This window comes from Protopterus annectens, chromosome 12.part0, assembly GCF_019279795.1.
Source record: "Protopterus annectens isolate FY-2018-M chromosome 12.part0, PAN1.0, whole genome shotgun sequence".
Lineage (NCBI taxonomy): Eukaryota > Metazoa > Chordata > Ceratodontiformes > Protopteridae > Protopterus > Protopterus annectens.
Window position 1 is genome coordinate 187,741,532 of NC_056746.1, and position 22,093 is coordinate 187,763,624.

The following is a 22,093-nucleotide window of genomic DNA, read 5'->3' on the forward strand; positions in this document are numbered from 1 at the left end:
GCTCTTTCTGCTATCACAGGGTTTTACCCTAAAGTTTAAAGAAGTATTCAGTTTTGCTTCCACTTGTATTGTTTACATTGTGATTTGCTCATACTGTGGATCATTCTACATTGGTAAGAATATTTGTAAGCTTAGCTATTGCAGAACTATTAGAATCTCTGACTTTAAAAACACCTTTGCCAGGCATAGCTCTGCTTGTTCCTAGTTTTCATGTTTTATTTTTTGTGTTCTTGAGAAAGTTGTTGTGCCTTTTGGTGACAGTAATTACTTGCTCGAGGTTAAGGAGCTACAGTGGCAAGTCAGGCTGCATGCTGACACCCCCCCCCCGGAATGAATGGTAATTTAAACATAAAATGTTTACTCAAATGCAATAGATAGCTCATGACATCCACATTGTCTTGTATTTTGGGCTGTATACTTTTGAATTTTCACTGAGTAATATTTGAATAATATAGCAATAACCCACGCCTGGGTGTGGGTAATGCTGGATTTACCCACGGTTGGCGTGGTTTGGTCACGAGGGCGAAGCCCGAGTGGCCAAACAAAGCCAACCGTGTGTAAATCCAGCATTACCCACACTCAGAAGTGGGTTATTGCTATTATACAATGACATTATTTAAGAAAAAAAATAATTACTTTTTTTAAATAATGGCATTGTATAATGCCTCCTTGCTGCCCTTCAGCAGCTGTCTGGTATTCTGTGGCAGTTCTGATGTACTGCACATGCGTATGCCTACGCAGTACATCAGAGCTGTGGGCAAAAGCAACGGAGAAAGCAAGATCTCCGTTGCTTTTTACAAACTGTTTCGCTATGTTAAATGGGTTTAACATAGCGAGACAGCTTTAAAAAAAGCAACGGAGAATCTCCATTGCTTTTTTTAAAGCTGTCTCGCTATGTTAAACTCGTTTAACATAGTGAGACAGTGTTGCTGTAAGAGGTACAGTAATGGAAAAAGTCTGGGCGACTGGACCTTTTTCCATTACTATAACTCAGATTTACAACGTGCACGCTGACCAATCAGCGTGCACGTTTTTGAATATTAATGGGGGGGTCATTTTATAATGAAAGATTTTTGATGAAGTCTGATAAAGAACAAAAGTGCTCAAACTGGAAATTTGTTTTTTTTGTTCTTTTTATTGTACAATATATATGTGTGTGTGTGTGTGTATTTATATTTATATGTATGTGTGTGTGTGTGTGTGTGTGTGTGTGTGTGTGTGTGTGTGTGTGTGTGTGTGTAGTGTGTATATATATTGTGTGTGTGTGCGTGTGTGTGTGTGTGTGTGTGTGTGTGTGTGTGTGTGTGTGTGTATATATATATATATAAATATATATATATATGTATATATATATATATATATATATATATATATATTTATATATATATATACATATATATATATATATATATATGTTTGGATCCCTATCAGATGATAGAAACTTCATTTGACTGAGACCATAACACTAAAATTTCAAAATACTGAAAAATTACTTGACTGAAACCCATAATACTGAAATCTTACAATGCTAAATTTCAACATACTGAATTGTAAAGTGGACGATATAAAACCAGAGTTGGTGGGGAGGGGGGCTACACCCCCACCCCTAACTATATATACTAACTCTAGGATTGCAGTACAATGGAGAAAAGGTATATGCCCTTTTCCCCACTGTAGTGCAAGCCTGGAGTTAGTATATAGATAGTTAGGGGTTGTGGGGGGCACAGCCCCCACAATGGGAGGTGTGGGGGGGTGTAGCCCCCCACCTACTCTGGTTTTACATTGTCCACTTTACAATTCAGTATGTTGAAATTTAGCATTGTAAGATTTCAGTATTATATGTTAAGTCAAGTGATTTTTCAGTATTTTGAAATTTCAGTCTTATGGTCTCAATCAAATGAGTTTCGGTCATACAAAGTTTCTATCATCTGATAGGGATCCGTGTGTGTGTGTGTGTGTGTGTGTGTGTGTGTGTGTGTATATATATATATATATATATATATATATATATATATATATATATATATATACAGTGGATCTAAAAAGTGTGCATACCCCTGTTAAAATGCCAGGTTTTTGTGATATAAAAAAATGTTAGGGGAAAAATATTAAAAATAAAAATGTACAATGTGTTGGTTGCATAACTAATACTTTGTTGTGTGTGCATACCCTTTTTCCATCAATCTGCCAACTGTTTATTTAAAAAAAAAAAAGTGGGTGCTGTCAAAGGTCTGTCCTTCAGAAGCGTAGCTTCTTTCAGTGCTGTTTTTCAAGACTATCTCCATTACAGTTTTTAGCCCTGACCATATGATTGACTCCTATCTTCCCCATCAGATTCCAGGAAATGTATCTTTGTTGATAACCTCATGCCTGAGGCCTTAGTCTTATGAATCATTTCCTTTGGGTCTTTTATCTGGTTTCAGTCTCCCATCACAGGTTTGATTTTTCACTACACATGAGTCTTCCCAACGCAGTTAAACTGTAGAGGGATCATCTAATTCAGATGTGGTAGATACATGTTCACTTGATTATTTGATTGAAGGTCGTTAGCAGTTAGCATTTATTAGTCTTTCATCATTCAGTGTCTAGGCAGAACCTCCATCCATCATCTAATGTAAGTCATGCAAGTAGTTAATTTTGTGTTCTCATGGTTTTGTGCATCATTCAGGTTGTCTTTTTCTCAGGGCATGAACATTGAACTTGGGAGTGCAGGGGGGCTGTTCATGCCATCTTAGTCTCCTGCATGACATTGCAGTAAGCAGCAGGAGGTATGATTACTGCCAAGTGTGGACACTAGAGTTGGGGATATGGAAATCCTTGGTTACTCCACTGTAAAACACCTACTCCTAGATCAGCTGATATGGTGAGTACTTATTTGTTACTTTCTCATGATTCTTATCCTAGGTTTGTTTTCAGTGTTTTTCTCAAACAAGTGAACTTGCTGAGCAGTGAGTAAGTAGACAGTGTAGTTTTAGACTGTTGTATGTTGAGGCTAGAATTCTTGGTTTAAAAGGAGTGTAGCACAGAAGACTGGCATGTGTAGAATTTGTGTGTATTCATGCCAACTGTATATGGAAAGAAATCTTGATAATTATATTGAATGTGAAAATAAATTCACATCTTAAAAATGAATTCACACAGAGAGAGAGAGAGAGACTGAGTTGCAAAAATGCAAAACCTACATAGTAAACTTTACTTTAAAGATGACATATTTGAAGGAAACTTCATAATTGTGTCGAAAGTGTCCTTAATTTAAGTTATGACCGAAATTATTCGTATTGAATTGCTTATTTATTTAGTTCACATACTATTAAAATAAAATAAATTAACATTGAATTACAAAGCATGCCCAGCTGTGTGCAGCAAAAGAATGGAGCCCTCACTGTAACCTGGATGACCCAAGTCTGAGTAGCAGCTCAGGAGCAGGGAGAGCCAGATGGGGGGGGATGTGTGTTAGGGGCCCATGGTGTTTTCCATTCTGCTGGGAAGGAGAAGTGATTCCTAGTTGGCCAAACTGCTCTGGTTATAAGAGGAGGCTTGCATTACAGTAGTTGTAGGCTTGGTGTTACAGAATTGGTAAATGTCACCCTTGTCTGTAGGTGTAGAGGAGCACACTTACTCAAAATGATGGGGTGTAGGAAGTCTCTGTGGTGATGCTTTTGCTCATGTCAGCCAAAAAAGGAAGGGATTAGGACTTCGAGAAAAACACCCTCAATTTGCCAGGATGCCTTTGAGGACACAAGCACCCCTTGATATCTCCCCTCTGGGTAGCTCTCAGATTCCCCTCTTCTTTACTGGGTACATTCCTATTATGGAGAAAACAGATGGGCCAAGTCTTTTGGGGAGGCTTAATGGTCAGCAGGCAAAAGGTAAAAAGAGTAAAAAAATTGAATTAAAAAGTAAAATTGCCCAGGCTGTTTTACACTAGGCTAGAGAAACACTGATTTTTAACAGTGGGCATTGTCAGTGGGTAAAAGGAACTCTTTGAGAAATTCATAAACCTGATGGTTATTCCTTTCTTTGAAGAAGCAGTGCTGAAAACAACTGTTGGGACTAGGTCATTTTCTGTAGGGTAGGTCATTGCAGCAAATAAATAGAGATCTATCTAGAAATGCATGAGTCACTAGATATTGTTGTAGTTTTGTAGTTTAAAGTATCTTTCTATTGTTGTGTGGAAGGTGGAGTTAGCACCTCTGGGTTTGACAGAGTGTGGTGATGACCACCATTTTCAAAATGGAAACCAAAGTGTTTATTCAAATGTAGAAGATCACATTCCACACCCATTTTTGGGAAAGCCTTTATAATTTTGCTGGAAAGGAGACTTCATCTAATATTTGAAACTGGTTCAGAAGAAACACTGAGAATTCTGTCCCCTTTTTCCTTCCACAAATCTTGGAAAGTTTGTGGGATTTTGTCAGTATTTTTTACTTGTATTTTTGTGTTACACTGAATCTGTTCTTGGTGAAAGGAGAACTCCAGCAGTACCTTTACTACCTTCCTGTTTATGACTTTTCAGATGATGCATTTTGAGGACATGTAGGTTGGGGCTTTGTTTGTAGGCAGTATTGTTCTAGTGGCCTCAAGAACCAACAATGTCTGGTGAGTACTGAAGCAGTTTGTTGAGTCTGAAAGAGTTTGGAGAAAAAATCAGCACCTCCAAATCAAAGGTTTTGGTTCTACTGTAGAAGAGTAGGTTGCTCTCTATTGGTGAGTGGGGAGCAGTTACCCTGTTTTTAGGGATTTAGATGCCTTGGGGTCTTCTTTACAACTGGAGATAGAGGTGTTCTGGAGATTGACCTAGAAACAGTAGTACAGGTGTTGTAATGGACTGTGGTGGTGAAACGAGACCTGAGTTATGGGGCTTTTTACTAATCAGTCTGTGGCTTCATCCTCACCTATGGTTACAAGCGTTGGAAAGCAACTGAAAGGATAAAGTCAAAGTTGCAGGTAGTGGAGAGGCTATTTCCTAAGGATTCAGGCATGCTGTCTACAATTAAGTGAAGAAGTCAGTAATCCAAGAGGATTGCTGAGTGGAATCACAGGCTGAGAGGAGTCAGTTGAAGTAGTTTGGGCACCTTGTTGGGTGCCTTCTGAGAGTGTTTCATGGGGGGGGGGGGTACCTGTCACGGTTCACTGGGAAGCAGCAGTTTGGCAGACCCATCACATAAAGAAGACATTATCTTTCACAGCTAGCCTGGAAACTTATGGGCCCTCTGACAAGATACACTCATGACTGTTGAGGTCTGTTGTGCCCTACTTAACTTGTTACGACCATGACTCTCTCCAGGAAAAGCAGCTTAGAAAATGAATGGATGAATAATTAGATATCTGGAGAAGGAAGTACAGCAATTCGTTCCTGTTGTCAAAGTGTGGGAAGTGAGTGTCTGGATTTCTCCATTTTGTTTTCATTGCATGTGGGGGGAAGCAACATATTACAAAGTCTTAAGTCCCTAAGCTGAGTGGCAGCATGATTTGAGAAGCTCCTTCTGGAGTTAAATAAACCAACTGGATTAAAAATGATCTTTAGTTTTGCATGACGCTGTTGGTTTTGAGACATTGTGTAGTTATGATGAAGTGTTACTGTGAAAAAGACTGAACCCTTTTCAGGCATAGTTCTATTTATTTAAATAATACAGATGTGTTGCTTTGTAATCCTTAGTAGTTATCTCCTTACAGGTTTTCTAACAAGTACTCAGTAACTACAAGGGAGGAAGGCCCATGTACTGTGGAAATAAGAGATGCGTCCTTGACGTATTCTGAATTCATGCGCAGGTAAGTAGCTGCATAGGGCAAACTTTATATGTAATGGTTTTTAAGATTTAGTTGTGTTGAATCTTAGTCTTCAAAACGTGGCGGTATGGAAAGGGATAGAAGTTTGCTCGTGTGTGGTGCAGGCCAACAGAGGTGAGGTGCATGTCTGGAGGCTATGTAATGAAAATAATTCTGTGGTTTTGTGTGTGTGTGTGTGTGTGTGTGTGTGTGTGTGTGTGTGTGTGTGTGTGTGTGTGTGTGTGTGTGTGTGTGTGTGTGTGTGTGTGTGTGTGTGTGTGTGTGTGTGTGTGTGTGTGTGTGTGTGTGTGTGTGTGTGTGTGTGTGTGTGTGTGTGTGTGTGTGTGTGTGTGCGCTCTGATGATTAGATTCTTCAAAGTGTGTGCTTCACTGATTTGTTTTTTTGACAAAGTGGCCATTAAGTAGTCTACCTTTGACATTTCAGTATACAAATTAGTATTCCACTTTTGTAACATGCGTTTTGTTTTTCATTTCCTGTTCTTGTGACTGTGTTATCTCTCAGCCCTCAGTCTTTCAAATGTGGAACAGTGCCTGTTAAAATCTGGAGCATTTTCCTGAGTTTGATTAGCAGATTGGGTGACATTTTTTGTGACAAGGGAGGATGGAAGTGTCTATCCTGGGGAAGAGGGAAGTGCTGGGCATTGCCCACTGGATGCCAGGATAGGGGTGTTAGGGGAACAGAGTTAAATGTGGCCTCTGTATGACAGGGTATGCAACTCTTATTTAAGTGGTCCTCCCATTGCCTGCCCACCATAAAATGTGATGCCAGCGCATAGGGGTGGAGAGGTTAGGCCAGGAAACATTTCCTGTACAGTCAGGTGATGGCCTCTCCACCAGTCTGTCTGGCCACTTGCCCAGGTGTGTAAGAGTCCTCCTCAATGCAAGAACTGTCCCATTAGTGAGACCCTCCTAGTGAAAGAGGACACCAGGATGGTGGGTGTGGGACTTGTGGCTGGAATTATTGGGCTGATATAGGTGGCTGCGGAAGAAAAAAATAGCGAAAAAGTGTAGATCATTTGCTAACAATTTTGTCTACAAAACTTGCAGCTTTTCTGAGCTGTGCTGATTTGTACAAAAACTGAACTGCATTACCAAATGTTTTGTATTTGTTTTCTGGCTGTAGGACTTGTTGGACCCCAGTGTCCTCAGTTCTATGACCAAAAACATTTCCCAGACGTTAATTCCACCCAGAGGTTGATGTAACCTCCTTCCCCTTTGTATATGGGAGTACCTACGTAATCCCACCAGAACTTGCAGATCTCAAGTGTCATGTATTTCACTTTTCTTTGATATTTTTGGCACAGAGTTTGATCACATTCTCTTCCCAGGTTGTTCACCATAACTCGTAGCAAATCAAAGTGACTGTGAGAAACAGATCTGTTATCATAGCTCAACATTTAGAGTACCTCCTGTGTTTTAGGTCAGCTCACAGTGTTGAGAAATGCATGACTGCAAAGGATTTGTGAATGCCAGTTGATATCAACAAGGGGAGTGCTTCTAAATTACTTGACAGCTGAAAAAAAAATAGAAAAATAGAGTTTTTCGAGATTTGGCCAATCCTTGAAGAAGAAGGAGAAGGAGAAGATGATAGGGGAGCATTGGTAGATGTGATATGTCTGGATGGGTCCTAGTTTGAATATCGAAAGTACGTTTAATCGAAACGTACTTGAGGGAATCCACTTTAGCTAAAGTGCATTTTAGCGAAAATGCACTTTTGCTCAAAAAAAAAAAGAAGAAGAAAAAAACAACATGCAGTTTACATGTAGATTTAGTTGTACATCAACATGTAGTGTTGATTGTACAACTAAGGAAACTGTTGCTTAGATCGTGGTACAGCAGGGGTAAGGGAATATTCCCTTTTCCCCACTGTAGTGCAATCTCGGAATGAGAATATTAAAGTGGGGGGGTGTAGGGGGCACAGCCCCCCACATTGGGGGTGCAGGGGGCTTGCCTCCCTGCATAAAGATGAGTAGTGTTTTATTTGTGTAGTTTTTTTTTTTTTTTTGCGGAAGTGCATTTTCGATAAAATGCACTTTCGCTAAAGTGGATTCGCTTAAGTACGGTTCAATTAAACATACTTTCGATGTTACAACATAGATACGTCTAGACTTAGGCCTTTGAGTCAGTCCCACCTGATATGAAAACTGGATGTATTTGGAGAAGGACCAAGACCAGGCAACTGCGTTAGGGATGAATGGTAGGATACAGAAGATTGTAACGAGATGAAAAATGTCTGGAATAATTAAAGTAATTAGTGGAGTGCCATATGGGTCAGGTCTGTGTCTAGTACTCTTCACTTTGTCTTTTATGCATGTTTGATGGAACAGAGTACAGGATCAGCCTCTTCATTGTTCAAGAGGGTGATAAGGTGACAGTGGCGACAAATGCAGAAAGGATTTGGAAAACCTAAGTGTGCAGAAAGATGGCAGTTTAGAGAAACAGACTGTTCTGCACTTGCACCACAGCAGCATTGGTGTGAAATAATACCAGAGTGATTGGAACTGATGCCTGTAGAACAGGAAAAGGATCTTGGGATGTTGATTTCATCTGGATTGGTCCACCAGGAGTAGAGTGAAAAGACAATGGCACCAGCAAACAGATTGCAGGGATGCATTCTTAAAAGAGACAGAGTCCAGAAGCAAAGAGGCAATGTGTCTATCTCTACAAATTTGCTGTCGGAACAAGGTGGAATTAAGTGTGCTTGTTATTTGCAACTGACTTTCAGCCAATTTTATTCAATGTTACCCAACTACTGTTATCCACTACTGCCATGTCATTTTAAATGTGTATGTTGTCCTTGTACTTGCTAATTAATTCTACCTGTTCAACACTGCCTTGATGGAGCACTTCAGATGCCTAAAGTAAATGAGGTTCCTCTGTGCTGGAGGTTTTTCCCCGTCCTTCCATCCATTTCCTTTAACCCTACTCCTGTTTATTTTACATTGTTCCTTTAACTACTTTTGGATCCTTACAACGTTCTCTCTTTCTTTACTGATTTTTAAACATTTGGCCTTCTTCAAATAAAGTGTCTTTTACTTTTGATGTTATTGTTTGATGCCTGTGGGACTGGATTTGATTTTTTCTGAGTGTATAGTCCCAGTGTTTTGAGCTTTGCCTATTGTGATTCCTCCTCCAGCACTGGAAGGAGAGGGAACAATGTCCAGTATAGAGGACCCTAATATAATTTAGACATCTGAACTACTGCCTCAAGACAGGGTGTTGCTGTCCTTGCTGCATTTCTGTGAACCTTTTCTGTCAGATGTATGTCACTTTTTCTGTACAGTCCACAATAAGTGGTTATAGTATTCCAGATGTGTCTGCACTAGAATTTGGAAAAGTACAAGTATCCTGACTTTGGAGTTGGTTCACCTCATAGCACAGTCCTAGACCCTATTGACCTTGACATTTGGTCTCTGTCCTACTGTTCCCAGAATTTCTTACTTACAATTGTCATTAATTTCACCACAAGTCCTTTCCCAGTCTTGCCATCTAAAATTTTACTGTTTCCATATCTATCCCTGCATTTCCCTTCCTGATATGCAACACTTTACACAACTTTTTGGATACAACCAGTGTTGCCATTTTTTTAACCATGCTGCCGGTCTACCTAAATATCTCATGCTCCTCCACAGTCTGCCATTATTCTCAGTTTGATGTCATATTCCATGAGGTTCAGTCCTTCTTCCATTCCCACTATAAACTTTCTTATGTCTACTGAAGAGGGCTGTACTCTGAATAGACCCCTTTCACATGGTACAATGGTTATGTCCCTTTCTTTGACATCTGCCCCATTACTACCACCCACTAATACATATTGCATTTTTGTGGTTGCTTGATAACCTATTCAGCCATGACCTTTAGCAAAGGCACAAAGGAAAGAACAAGCTTAGTGACTGAAATGAAGCCAGCAAACTGTTGAGAACAGCAGCTGACTAAAGGACACCAAAATAACACATCTGTACAAGCAACTGACAACAAAGAAGTGTTTTTTTTTTATTTGGTGACCAGGGTAAAGCACTGATTCAAATGGACCTTTTTAGACTCTAACTAGGAGCACTGCCTGCTTCAGTACCGTTGCTTGGAGTCCCACAGTAGGCAAATGGAGGCTTTGAGAATCAAACCATGAACCACAGAAGGCAGTTTGTTAACAGTACATTGATTTAATGCTGTGATTTACCTGCCAGACAAGATTAAACTCCAGTCGGATGCCTAACTGAATTCTGGATAAGTTGTGTTTACTGAGTTACTGTTGCTTATCTCTGCAGTTACTTTTTATCAAACTTTTATTAGGATGGTTTGGGAAGCTCTTTTATCTGTAAACCCATGCTGATATATATCCTGGAGGTTGTTGCCAAGAAGTTTTTTGTTGACCTTTTTTTCTATGTGCTTTTTGTGCCCATTAATGCGACCCTCAAACCATCCCCTATAGGACTTTACCCATCTCCCCCTCCCCCTCCCCCTGTACCAGGTATCCTTCAGGTATTTAGGGAGCATTCTCCAAACTGGGACCTGTTCTGGAATTGTATACCACCAGATATAGGTTCATAGGTACATACTAGGCTAGTTGCCCTTGTGGATCATTTTAGCCTAGCCTGTTTCCCACAGAGATTAGATTCAGACTTTTTACCTTGTGTTTGTGAGGTAAACATCTTAACCATTTTGCCAATCCCCAACATAAGAGCACATAACACATTAGAACTATTTAAATGTAAACCAAAAGAGCAGCTTATATGAGTTCACTTGCACTTGCTTTAAAAAACATTGCTAAAGATGAATACAAAAATGACAAGGAACACTATGTGAGTCTCAGCAACTTAAGACCACCTTAGAGATCATTACATTACAGTCTGTAAAAAGCAAAAAAGTAAAGTCCAACAAATGTACTGTATATGTCACCATATACTTAAAATGTCATACTGTGCAAACACAAAGTGTTCTAAATATTAATTGTAAGTAATGTATACAAATGTGCTTTAAATTATACTGCAAACACAACTGTAAAATGTAAATAGTACACATGACTGTTTAACTTTGTTGTACTTACTTAAAAAAAAGCAAAATTATTGCATGAGGCAAACAATTAGTCTTGTTTTTAATGTACTGCTTATGTAATGTCATACTGCCACTTAGGTGGCAAATTGTACTCTAGCACTGTTGTGAATATTCTGTCATGCTGTTTACTTATGTGTGTTTGTGCCGTAATATCCCTGGTCATTGCTGAAAAGGGTCTTTCGGCCACTCAACCTACCCAGTTAACAAAACAAAAATATCCCCAGTACAGACATGAGAGCCATCTGTATGGGTCATCATATAGGCAGCCCTAAGAGTGCTTTGTACCTCCACCTGTGCCCCTGTCACTCATTTGTTCACTCCAGAGATGGGCATCTTTGACTGTTACTAAAGTGCCAATGTCACATCAGACAGATAAGTTTGGCTCATTTCCCAGATTAGGACCCAAAGGTATCCATACTGTCAATCTCCTGCTGACAGGTACTCCTCCAGTCTATGGTCAGCATCACTCTCATTACAGGCTATGAAGGCATTTTTCCCTAATCCTTACCCCACCCGCTGTAGGTTATCATGGGTGCTGCATCACCCCTGGGCCTCCAACACTTTCCTATAATGTGTGCATGTTGTCTTGCGCACACACACACACACACACACACACACACACACACACACACACACACACACACACATATGCATGCATATGCACACACACTCATACACATACATGCACGCACACAACTTGAGAGCTACTGTCACTCCCTTGAGAAACCAGGCCTAGTCTCCAAACTCTAAAGCCTTCATGCAACATTTGCTTGCAGTGGGCCAGTAACAGACCAGGACCCCCCCCAGAATGGGTGAGCTGACACTTTGTTCACTTTTGCCCCCCCCCCCCTTTCTGCCCGTGAGCTGTTACATAAACTCTGGTTGTCTAAGTCATAGTCATGACTCTATGCTGTCTATAACACAGAACTGGACTTTTTTTTTTTGGAAACTTTTTCTGTGAATTTTCGCGGCTGACTAGCCTGAATTTTCTTTGTCAGCCCTTTGCTCTGCAGTCTTGTATGGTAGCACTGCCATGGCTTGTCTCCAACTACTTAGAGCAACTTTCCCATGCTCAGAGGTACACCACACATGTCTGCTGCCAGGGAAACCATGGCATCACCTATGCTAAGAAAGTATTTTGAACCACTGTTCTATTCTGTTTTTAATTCACATCACATAGTTCAAATCTGTGTCATGACATTTGTTGCAGAAAAGTTATATTTTCAAAATGCAAGAACTTCAGGCTATCACAGGGTTCATGTGACTGCCAGCGTCTGAGCAAGCAGCCACACCAGCATTGTCTCTTCTGCCTGGATGAAGGGCATGATCCCACTTACTTTTCTGAATGGCAGTATTTTAAGGTGGGTACCCAAAGATGCAGGTAGGAACATTTAGAGATGTAACTAACGTCTTGCAGGATGATGAGCATCAAGGTTCAAATGCCCCATGTAGTAATTGGCAGGGATCCCTTGTGTGTTATCAGGTAGGTGTCCTGTTTTGATAGATTGACATTATACTTTTGTGACATTTAGACAGTTAGAGAAGGAACAATAAATATCTGTGTGGCTGGCATTCTATAATCGAATATTGTTATGTTGTCCTTTGAGAGATTCTGAATTGCAGTAAATTGCGGTGCTTAAGTATATTAATAACAGTTAAAATCTGAAAACTTTAAATAAATAAATTATATTGCAAAAATATACTTCACACAGTCATTTGTTTTTGTTTCTGAAAAAGGGTGATGTAATGTGTTTGTAAATCAAGCCTGAAAACAGGCACATACCTCCAAAGTGGGTATAGTTGAGAAGTATAAACCACAGTGGACACTGACCGTACTATCTTGTATTTACATTTGTCAGTTTTTTAAACTTGTGCTTCTGAGAAGTATCCCGTGGTCACATTAGAAGTGGGAGGAACTCTGTGCTATTAGGGTTTCCAATGTTATGCTAATTAAGTGTCCAGATTTTTGGCTCTGTATCTACTTTTCAAGAGCCTTTGTACCCATTTTCAATATCTGCAAGTTGAGGGGTATGTTGTGGCTGCAAATTAAAAAAAAGACTTTGTTTAGGACCAAAGTTTACTTTCCATTATGAGTTGGTCTGCTTTTGCAAAGTCATGTCATTCACTTTTTAAGTTGAGCTTATTACCAGCTAAATCAGTGAATCCCACCAGTAACATTTTCTGAGGTCCTTCCCAAATTCAGCCTTATTTCTGCTATAGTTAAAATGGAATACCTTTTTGTCTATTTAGTATTGTCTGTAGCCAGACTTTTTTATATCATAATCTGCCTTGTGAGACTCAACACTCTTCTCCATTTGGGTTACATATTAAAAGTTGTGGTGGCATGTGCTAAACTTTATATAAAAATGTAAAGGTAATGCCATTCTCCTTTCATTCATCATCTCAAAGCATGAGATCCCTTTTAGTTTATTGAGGATGGTACTGTAAGGCGTCAGCCTCGGTGATAATTTAAATATCAGTCTCTCCGTAAGGAGATAAAGTACTTTTGTTGAGTGTTGGTTGTTTCATTTGTTCATTCCACATGACCAGAGGATTCCTGGTGTAAAGACACATGCAAATTTCTTTGCAATCCTCATACTTTCTCTACCCCTTTCTGTTATCTCACTTGTAAAATATGAGTCCCGTGTCAGATTCTGCCCTCGTAGGTAATCACAGTAGTTAAACATCTGATGAGAGTAAGGATGTTCTTCGTGTTTCACTGTTGCAGTCATCACACTTGGGTTATCCTGCCACGGGTAGCCCTCAGTCGGCCCGAATACCAGAGGCTTAGTATTTCTGCATCGGTTGCTGTCACTACAGGACTGACGTCAGGTCGTCAGTGGTCTTAAGAGCCTGAAGCAGAAGCAGTTCGCATGAGTGCCGGTTGGCCGCTACCTGAGTTTCATTTCCGAATTGAAGCTGAAGTCTTCTAAAGCTAAGTACCCCATTGGAGATCCTTTTTTCTTGCTCTAACTGATGTCAGAAAAAGTTAACAATTGTCTTGCCTGTGGAAAGCAAATACCACACCGAGATTTCTATTCTTACTGCGTCACCTCTTTAGGCCCAGACCATGACGTACCTTGCTGTTGCTTTTGTGCTTTGTTCATCGTCAGAACTATATGTCGTCAGGCCCTTATTGTAGCTAAATATTTTTGCTCTCGATCTCTGTATTCCGAAATGGTTTTGGTAAACCATCCAACTACCGATCTTCCGTAAAACGTAAGGATAAAGACAGAGACAGACTGCACAGGTCCAAAACTGCCAATGATGCTTCTGTTAAGCTAGTCGCCAGTTTGCCAGTACTCAGTGAGGTGGTTTTGCAGCTCCTGATGCCCGCTTCTGTGGATTTGCAGGCCGCTACCAAGACCCGTTCAGAGTCCAGTATGCCGCGAGACTCTTCTTTGACTAAGGATCCTGCGGATGTCTCTACCTTGGATGGGTCCAGAGCCGTTGAGCAGGCACCGGCTTCCGAGGAAGTTCTTCGCACTACCGATACTCGACACAAACTGACGACTTCTTTCGTGTCTTCAGTTCTTTCTAAAACTACCGAGTTTCTAAGGCCCAGGGTATGAACTACGCCTAAAAAAACGATGACTCAACCTCAGGCACCTGCTTCCATGCCTCAAACTCAAATGCTTAAAATGGAGGAAGACCTTATCATGCTTATTAGGGGAAGCTAGTCTACCCCTTCCAAAAGAAAAAGAGACTTGTCCCCAGCAGTTTTATATGACCAGGAGTCAGATGACTCTGAGATTTCTGAATATGAAGACATACAAACGTTATCTGCTTATGAGGATTCAGATGCAGAGGAATCCATTCCTTCTGCCTCTCCTCCAGAGGATTTTTCATTTGGTGAAACCCTACATACTTTAAGGGAGCATTTCCCTTGGGAATGTCAGGACTATCCTCAGTCCAAAAAGAGACTCAGGGAATTCTTAGATTTGCCACAGCACAGACCTTTAGCCATTCCTCCTGTCTTGGATGTTGTGGATTATGTCTTTATGGAATCCAGTTTAACTCCTGACACCCTTGCTCCTGCACACAGGAAACCTGTTCAAAAATCCTACTGCTGACCCAGAGGTCATCTCCCAAGGACCTAAAGGAATAAAAGCAACCACAGCTAAGAATCCCACCCCCTCGGTCAGGGATTCCCGAGCTTTAGACAGATGGGGTAAAAAAGTATACACGTCTGCAACTCTTGCCATTAGAGCACTAAATTGTCAGTTCCACATGCTGAAATACCAGCAACATACCATGGAACTCCTCAAACAAAAAATATCTACCTTTCCTGCTTGTGCAGAAAGTAAAGAAATACAGGAGCTTATGCATTCTGCAAGCCAAGTTACTAAACACCTTGCAATGTGGCTTTGACACCCTAGAAGCATCTTGCAGGGCAGCAGTCACAAGTTCTGTACTTAGAAGGCATGCTTGGCTTAAGGCAGTCACAAGTTCTGTACTTAGAAGGCATGCTTGGCTTAAGGAACAAACCTTGCCAGACCATGTCATATCAAAACTATTGGATGCACCATTGAACAAAGACAATACGTTTGGCACCAAGACAGAAGAGGTCTTAAAAAAGATGGAAGAAAAAGCAAAATCTATGCAGACAGTTAAAGACTTCTTGCAGGTCCAGCCTCCGAAGTTCAGTAGGCATTACCACTCCAAACACTGGTCCTTTCCGGCCCCCTCCAGGCCAGCTCAGACAAAACCTAGGGGAAGCAGACCCCCCAGACAGCAGTCCCAGGGAATGCAGAGATCTAAGCAATGGAGTTCCTCCACTTCAAAAACAGGGATTGCTAAGCCACCCCCATATGGAAGGAACTCACAATGATTTTACACCTCCACCCTTTTCCTCTGCACACCTGCTTGTGCCCCTAGGAGGAAAACTCTCCTCCCATGTAAAAAAATGGGCCTCTATTTCCAGTGACTGATGGGTCCTCAACATAGTGTCCCAGGGATACAAATTTTATTTCCACTCTCTGCCAACCCCAAAAGGGTTCCCAGATCTTCCTCCAAACCAGTGGGCAGAGTCCAAAAAACAGGTACATTCCCTGCTCTCCATGAGGGCAATACAGCCTGTTCCTGCAGATCAGATAGGCCAAGGTATCTATTCCAGTATTTTCCTGGTACCCAGAAAAGAGGGCAACTGGTGCCCTATCCTCGATCTATCAGTTCTAAACACCTTCCTGGTGATACCAAAATTCAAAATGCTCACCCTCCATCAGCTTCTCCCTATGCTTTCCAGGGATGCTTGGTTAGCCACCCTAGACCTAAAAGAGGCCTATCTACACATCCCAATCAGGGTTTCTTGCAGGAAATATCTACGCTTCAGGGCAGGATCTATTCACTTTCAGTTCTCTGCACTTCCCTTTGGCTTATTCACTGCTCTTAGAGTTTCCACAAAATGCCTTGCTCCAGCCATTGCTTTTTTCAGACAAAGTAATATCCAAATTTACCCCTACTTGGACAACTGCCTGCTTCATGCAGACAGTCAAGAAAAGCTGTTACAGCACCTGACCTCCGTAAAGGACCTACTGACCTCTCTGGGGTATACTATAAACGAAAAGAAATCCAAACTAGTCCCCACTCAAAAAATTGTATTCCTGGGAGCAAGCCTGGACACAGCATCCCAGATGGCGTTCCTTACTCCAGGAAAACAAGCCTACCTGACAGTCTTCTTCTCTCAACAAGCCACCAGAACCCAGTTATCCACAAGGAAAATCCTGCAAGCTCTAGGGTTCATGTCATCCTGCATTCTACTCATCCCATATGCCAGATTACATGTGAGGAAGCTTCAGTGGTACCTAAAAAGCCTTTGGTGTCAAGACTCTCAGGACCTGGAAATTATCATACCTTTCATACCCTGTCTAAGGAAAGATTTTCTTTGGTGAGCAGCAGCATGCAACCACAACAAGGGTCTTTCCTTCTCACAACCCCACGCCACCCAGACCCTAACCACAGACATGTCAGATTATGCCTGGGGTGCACACCTGGACGGCAGGTGCATTCAGGGCCATTGGAACCCAAATCAAATACATCTGCACATAAACCAAAAAGAGATACTAGCTGTTCAGCACACTCTGACAGCTTTCAGACCCCTACTCTCCCCGAGGCCTCTAGTGATCAAAACAGACAACACCACAGTGATGTGGTATATCAACAAGCAAGGAGGAACTCACTCTTATCCTCTCTGCAGGCTCGCCATCACCCTTTGTCACATGGCTTCAGCCATGCATATTCACCTGCTAGCACAATTCCTTACAGGCTCCCAAAACTCTCTGGCAGACAACTTAAGCAGAAATCTCCTAGACCCACACAAGTGGCAACTAGACCACAGCACCTTCAACCTTGTAATCCAGAAATGGGGCACACCAAAGGTGGACCTCTTTGCCTCCCACAACAATCACCAGCTCAGCAAATTCTGCACCAGGGAACCTCACAGCAAGGCCTGGAAAGTGGATGCTGTATCCTTCCACTGGGTCAACCTCTCGATATATGCATTTCCCCCTCTACCACTAATTTCAAGGGTACTGCTCAAAATAAAGGAGGGAAAACCAAGGGCAGTCTTGATTGCCCCAGACTAGCCACGCCAGCACTGGTACCTACTGCTGTGCAGTCTGTGTCATCCCTGCAACCATGGCATCTACCCCAGACCCCAACTCTCCTGACTCAGAAGAATGGAGAATTCATGCATCCACAATTACAGACCCTGAACCTGGCAGCCTGGCTTATTCCCTGACCTTTCCTCCAGTTGCCAGCCTAAGCAAACAAGTCCTGGAAGTTATATGTGAGGCCAGACGCCCCAGCACTAGAAAATCATATGCTGACAAGTGGAAAAGGTATTGCACCTGGATCCAGGCTAAAGGAGCTGAAACAGCACAGCCCTCCTTTCCTCCTACCTTTCATCCTGGATTACCTAGCAGACCTGCTACACCAGGGCCTATCCTTCTCTTCCATTAAAATTCATGCCTCTGCCATCTCTGCTCATTACAGCACAGAGCCACCTCTCTTTTCTCACTGTCTGATCAAACAGTTCCTAAGAGGGGCTAACAATTTAAGGCCACTAATAAGAGCTTCAACCCCAGCTTGGGACCTTAACTTTGTGTTGGAAAAGCTCACACTACCCCCACCTTTGAGCCTGCAGCTTCAGCAGAGTTAGAATTTCTCTCTTGGAAAACAGCCTTGCTTCTGGCCATCATTTCAGCTAGAAGAGTTTCAGAGGTACAAGCACTAATGGCTGTAGAGCCCTTCATCATTTTCCATGCGGACAGGGTCTCCCTCAGGACTAACCCATCCTTCATGCCTAAAGTGGTGTCCAATGTGGCTCTCAACCAATCCATTCATTTGCCCACCTTGTTCCCTAACCCACAAAACAAGGGGGAAAGGATTCTGCATTTTCTAGATGTGCACAGACAGCTCAGATTCTACCTGGATATGACTGAATCTTTTAGGAAAACTGACCAATTGCTAGTCAGCTTTGCAGCAGGGGCAAAGGGCAAAGCCTTTTCCAAACAAACAATCTCCAAATGGATAGCACACTGCATCCATTTCTGCTACAAACAACATGGGAAACTACCCCTGAGGGGGTCAGGACGCATTCCACCAGGGCAACCTCCACCTCTGCAGCTTTTCTCAGAGGGGTCCCCACCAGGGACATCCTGGAGGCTGCAACATGGACTTCTGTTCATACCTTCACCAAGCATTACCACCTGCCTATCTTCTCCAAATCCAGGACAGGCTTTGCAACTGCAGTCTTGCAGGGCATCCTAGCCAGCCCCCAGTCTTCTTGACTGCCTCCATCCTTTTCTTCAGCTTTGGGACTCAACCCAAGTGTGATGACTGCAACAGTGAAACATGAAGAGCATAGTACAGTTGTGTACACTTACCATAAATGTAGGTGTTCGAGTGTATTCACTGTTGCAGTCCTGGTTTCCCACCCTCCATCTCCCTTGTCTCTCTCTCTCTCTCTTCCTCACTCCTTACAGGGGATTTTTGGTATTTACTTTCTACTGGTGGTGTTCTTCCACCATAACCTAGCTCCCTTTTTTTGGGGGCTCCTGACATTTGGGGCAAGAAAAACTGATGTAATGGCGTCGGCTGCCTGTTTTTATACCACTGACGACATCACATCAGTCCTGGAGTGACAGCAGCCAACGCAGAAATACTAAGCCTCTGGTATTCGGGCCGACTGAGGGTTACCCCTGGCAGGCTAACCTAACAGTGAATACACTGTAACATCTACATTTATGGTAAGTGCACACAACTGTACTTTGTTGCTTCTTTAGTATCATTAAAGGCATTGAACAGTTGATCCACTTTGTGAACTCACAAATGAATGTTGAGAAATATTAATTGCTTCTAGAAGGCTTAGTTACTGGTACAGTCCAACCACTTGTAATGTCAGAGCAGGGCATTGTGTTTTTTGTTCCTTGGAGGAGTGCCATTTGTCTATAGAAAACAGACAAGAATTTGCAAAATAATATGTAACCCTGCATATGCTTACTATCCTCAGTCTGCAGGTACAGTAAGGTACCTCTTTTAGTGTTTCATAAACTCTTCTCTACCTGTTGTGGGCTCCAGTTAGCTCATCATATGCATGCTGTTGTATAAGCCTTGTTAATGCTCTAAATGTACTACACATGAGACTCTTTGTGAGGTTTCACCATTCCACATCAAGGGACCATTTTAATTCAAAGTTGTCTCTTATCCAGAGGCAAAGGACATGGATTCACTAAAAGATGCTGCCAGAGGGGCAGAGGGAGTCCACAGAATCAGGCTTCAGAGACCCATTTTCTGACAGGCCCTATCAGTACCCCTGAAGGGCTTCCCGACTGTCCTACTCTGGAGGTAGTCAGGGGCAGATTGTCATTGCACCTAGACACCTGGACAAAGCTAACAAACGATATCTGGGTGCTAAACATAATTTCCAGAGGTTATTACATTCACACACCCCCACCTCCCGGAAAGTAGCTCCGCCATTCCAACCCATCAGAGGGAGTGCGCCATGAACAAAGTTCAAAAACTTCTAAAAAAAAAGAGTCATCTAACCGGTCCCAACTGAACAACAAGGATGCGGAACTTATTCATGCTTCTTTTTGGTATCAAAAAAGACACAGGACCTATGGCCTATATTGGACCTGAGCAATCTAACTTTGTCAAGAAGCCAGAGTTTTGCACGGTGACAGTTCAGTCTATTCTGCCATTACTATGCAAGGATGATTGGATGTGCTTAATAGACCTCCAGGATGTGTACTATCACATAAAGATCAACAGGAGCTCCAGGAGACCTCTCCAGCTGGGAGCCAATCCTTTGGACTCACCACAGCCCCCAGGGTGTTTACCAAATGCATGTCTGTAGTGGCAGCTCACCTGAGACTGCAGGGATTCCAGGTGCTTCCATATTTAGATGATTGGTTCCTGATGGCACTATGAAGACATCAACTGGAATTGGCAACACAGTACCTCTTGCATGCCTTCCATCAACAGGGGATTACAGTAAATCTGGCAAAATCGAATCTGACATCTGTGCAGAAGATAGAGTTCACAGGAACACAATTGAAAACTATCATGCAAGCCTACTGTTGCAGCGGATAACATCTGTGAGACAAGTTCAACTTCTACTGGATACACCCTTTTCCCCCTGCAAGACTTATTCTAAGAACTCTAGGTTCCATGTCAGCTGCCATACTTCTAGTACCCTTAGCAAGGTTCTGTATGCGAATACTTAAGTGGACACCTGTGGTCCAGTGGTCCATCCTGTATCATCCCTTAACTCTTCCCATCAAACTGACTTCAATCTGCAGGCGGCCATCTTCAATGGTGGATGCTATTGGACGATCTCCACCTAGGCAAACCCTTTTCCCTCCCACTCCCATCGGCCATAGTGACCATGGATGCTTCCTTATTGGGGTAGGGTGGAGGGCATTTTGAGGGAAAATTGGTCCAAGGCACGTTGTCCATCTTCGAGACCAAATTGCACATCAGTGTTCTGGAGATGAAAGTAGTCCTTCTGACATTGCAAGCCTTTGCAAGACTGTCTTCCTCTGGGAATGATAGCAATTCATACAGATAACATGTCAGTAGTTTGGTATATCAACAGGCACGGGGGAAATCGCTTTTACCTGTTATGCAGAGAGGCCATAAGAGTGTCGGAATGGGCGATCTCCTCGAACCGTTTTCTGATTGCAATGCTCATTTCCGGGGAGACCAACGTTCTTGCAGACAATAGGAGAGCCACCCAAGGATGCTCCAATAAACAATTGGCCTCCGGGTCTCCTGTAGGTCTGTCCCCCGATCCCATTGATACTGAAAGTCCTACAGAAAGCCAACAGGTTCAAGAGCACACTAATCCTCATAGCCCCCTTCTGGCCTCTGGGTATGGTTCCCCTTTCAGCAGTCTCACACCAAGTATCCACCATGGATACCGGATCCCAGACAGGATCTGATCTGTCACCCTTCAGACCAACAGTCCCCCAATCTAAGATCACTGAGACTACCCGCTTAGTTTCTCCACTTCCAATGATTCTAAGAAAGCCCAGGCTAGCCTCTCCGATCCAAGACTTTATTCTTGCTTCTCAAAAACATGCTACCAAAAAGGTTTACAGTAGTAAATGGAAATGATTCTCAGTGTGGGCATGGAATCAAAACACTGACCATTTCTCAACTCCCATTTCAGCCATCCTACATTTTCTAAGTTTTGTATTTCAAGAGAGAGCCAGTTTTTTTACAATTAAATTAAAGTTGGCAGCGATAGGTAATTTTCACATTAAGGATGATTCACGTTCATTAGCTTTCATTTCAACATCTAGGTTATACAAGGCCTTCATGAAAGGAATATTTCTTCTTAAGCCACCTGTTAAAGATCCTTCTCCTCCTTGGGATCTGAATCTGACTCTGCAAGGTCTTACTCACAGACCCTTCGAGTTGGCTGATTCCTGTGACATGAAAATTTTAACCGGAAAAACATTTTTCTTGTGGCCATTACTTCAACCAAGAGGGTATCAGAACTGCAAGCCTTGTCTTCTAAACCTCCGTACATTTATTTTTTCAAGGATAGAGTATCTGTGAGGATGAATCCTTCCTTTATGCCTAAAGTGGCTACGGAGACGAATATAAACCAATCCATTCATCTTCTGTTTTTTTCCCCAACTAATCCAACAAGGGTGAATATATGCTTCACCTCCTTGATGTTCATAGACAGTTGTGTTTCTGTCTGCACAGGACAAAGGAATTTAGGAAGTCTGAGCGACTA

The 22,093-nt window shown here is 42.2% G+C and overlaps 1 protein-coding gene across 6 annotated transcripts in view; it reads left to right on the top strand.

Moving 5' to 3' along the window:
• JMJD8 (jumonji domain containing 8) overlaps positions 1-22,093 on the top strand; it is a 446,128-nt gene that overhangs the window by 34,773 nt on the left and 389,262 nt on the right. For 4 of the 6 annotated variants that reach the window (XM_044089222.1, XM_044089224.1, XM_044089220.1 and 1 more), the window contains exon 2: positions 5,677-5,772. The exons of 1 other annotated variant lie outside the window; for it this stretch is intronic. In XM_044089222.1, coding sequence (XP_043945157.1) covers positions 5,677-5,772 — 96 coding nt within the window. Of the gene's footprint in view, positions 1-5,662; positions 5,773-22,093 lie in introns of all 6 variants that reach the window. One more of the 6 variants, XM_044089221.1, reaches the window with a different exon arrangement.